The sequence below is a fragment of the Culex quinquefasciatus genome, chromosome 3, assembly GCF_015732765.1.
Source record: "Culex quinquefasciatus strain JHB chromosome 3, VPISU_Cqui_1.0_pri_paternal, whole genome shotgun sequence".
Lineage (NCBI taxonomy): Eukaryota > Metazoa > Arthropoda > Insecta > Diptera > Culicidae > Culex > Culex quinquefasciatus.
In genome coordinates, this window is record NC_051863.1 from 120,367,789 (window position 1) to 120,369,787 (window position 1,999).

At 47.5% G+C, this 1,999-nt stretch overlaps 1 protein-coding gene across 1 annotated transcript; it reads right to left on the reverse strand.

Moving 5' to 3' along the window:
* Positions 1-331: 331 nt before the first annotated feature.
* On the reverse strand, positions 332-1,739 carry LOC6045499 (ribosome biogenesis protein BRX1 homolog). Its single transcript, XM_001862826.2, has 2 exons — positions 1,460-1,739; positions 332-1,388 (listed from the first exon to the last, which is right to left on the reverse strand). Exons 1-2 carry the CDS (start codon positions 1,619-1,621, stop codon positions 387-389), a joined length of 1,164 nt encoding a protein of 387 aa, XP_001862861.1. The 5' UTR covers positions 1,622-1,739; the 3' UTR covers positions 332-386.
* Positions 1,740-1,999: the final 260 nt, after the last annotated feature.

Genomic DNA, 1,999 nt, shown 5'->3' on the forward strand with positions numbered 1-1,999 from the left:
CTGTGGATTGTAGAGGAAAGAAAAGTTTATTTTAAAGATATCAGGTTCGATCATTTCTATCAATAAGTAATCCAACTAGAATCTGTACTAGGTTAGAGGTAGAAACAAGTATTAGTTTTGATTTTAAATCTAGATTTAATTTTCAAAACAACCTATCCGTAATAGGTTTCCTATGCAGATAGGACCTTTTGAAAATTTAATCTAGAAATAAGGCTTTAGGGTGGCCATCTTTCCCCAACTTGCCTATTATTAAATTTCAACTATTATTTTTTTAGTCTACTCCTGTGAATCTTTCTTTCAAAATTGCCTAGAGTAAAAAAACAAGTTTTGATTGATTTCATGTAATTATATTTTTAGCTCTTGATGAAAAAACAAAAAAACCTCACCTACTCACTGTCCTCATCGACCTTGGCCTTTGCCTTCTTGGCCTTGATCGCCTTCTTCTTGCCATTCGTCAACGCTTTCTTGCCGGTCTTCGTCTTCGCCTGGGCCATCTTCTTCAGCTTGCGCATTTCCTCCTTCTTCTTCATACGCTTGTGCTCCTCCTCGATGGCCTGCCGCTCCTGCTCCTGCGCTTCCCGCTGTTCCTCCTTCTCGAGCAGTTCCTTGGCCTTGCTCTGTTCGTCACCCTGGAACACCTCCGCGTGCGGATCAAAGTCGTGCGTCACCTTCGGCGCGTTCACCTCCTGATCGACCTTCTGCTGCTGCTTGTTCAGATATTTGTCCTTGGCGGACTTTCGCAGCAGCTGCCGGTGCTTGGCCGGACTCTGGTAGTTGGGATTCTCCCAAATTGGATCTCCGGTGAACGAGCCCTCGAAAATCTTGATCGGATTCATCACGAATCGTGGACCCACCTCGGCAAGGCCCCCGTCCTCGGATAGAATCTGGAAGTGTCGGTACCAGATGCGATTGTCCAGATAGGTGAAGCTCACCACCCGGTCCACAAAGGGTTGACTCTTCGGGTGGTGGTTCGGGACGCCGAAGATCTGCGTCAACAGTTCCTTGATGACGGCCAAATGCGGATGTTTGGTAAAGTTCTGATCAAACGACAGAAGTGGACGCGATCCACGCAGGCAATTGCCGGTTAGTTTCATCTCGCCCATGGTGTTGATGTTTTCGATCAGGAACTTCACCGACGGACCTTGGCCAGCATTTGCCAGCCACATGTACAGATCCCGCTTGCGACGACCCTCGAACAGCACCACCTTGTTGCAGTGCTTCATCTCGCACATCTCGTTCACCACCGACAGCGTCTTCCAGCGTTCCATCTTGGGCTCGGACCGGTGATGCGGCATCAACGTCTTCAGGTCCTTCATCAGGTGCCGGTCCCGGTGGTTGATACCGCGGGCGCACAGAACCAACACGCGCTGCTTGTTAACCCATTTGGTCTGAAACAAAAGAAACCCCCTTTAAGGAAAACCATCCTCTAACGCTCTAACCCAACAAGACCCTCACAAACCTTCTTGGGCACCGGTTCGTCCGAGGTTCGGGTTTCCTTCAGGTGAATTCCCTCGTCCTCCGAGGAGGCATCCAGATCCTCGTGTTTACGCTTCTTGGCGGCCTTCTCCTTCTGTTTCTTGTTTTTGGGCTTGACCTTCTTTACGTCCAGCTTGGCCTTCATGACGGTGCGCCGGGAAGTTTTTTATAATTATCACAAAATACGAAATTTCCGTGAAATTTCAGCGAAATCAGCAGCACGAGTGAAACTTGAACGACAACACGCGGTTTTAAACAGAACTTTTGACATGTTTACCTAAATTGGAAACTCAATGGGCCGAACTCAAGGGGGTAGATTTTGAGAATACAAATCGGCTCACATCTCACGTCTACACGGTTAGCGAAAGGTAATCAATTCTGCAGCCTTGTTTAATTTGGAGTTAATTTTGAGTAGTTCAAAAAGTAGCAACTCAGAGTCGATTTGTTAGCTCGAATCTCGCTTATTGGAACCTCGGTAATGGAGCACCCGCAGTCGAGCAGTTTTTGACAGTTCGCTCCATAA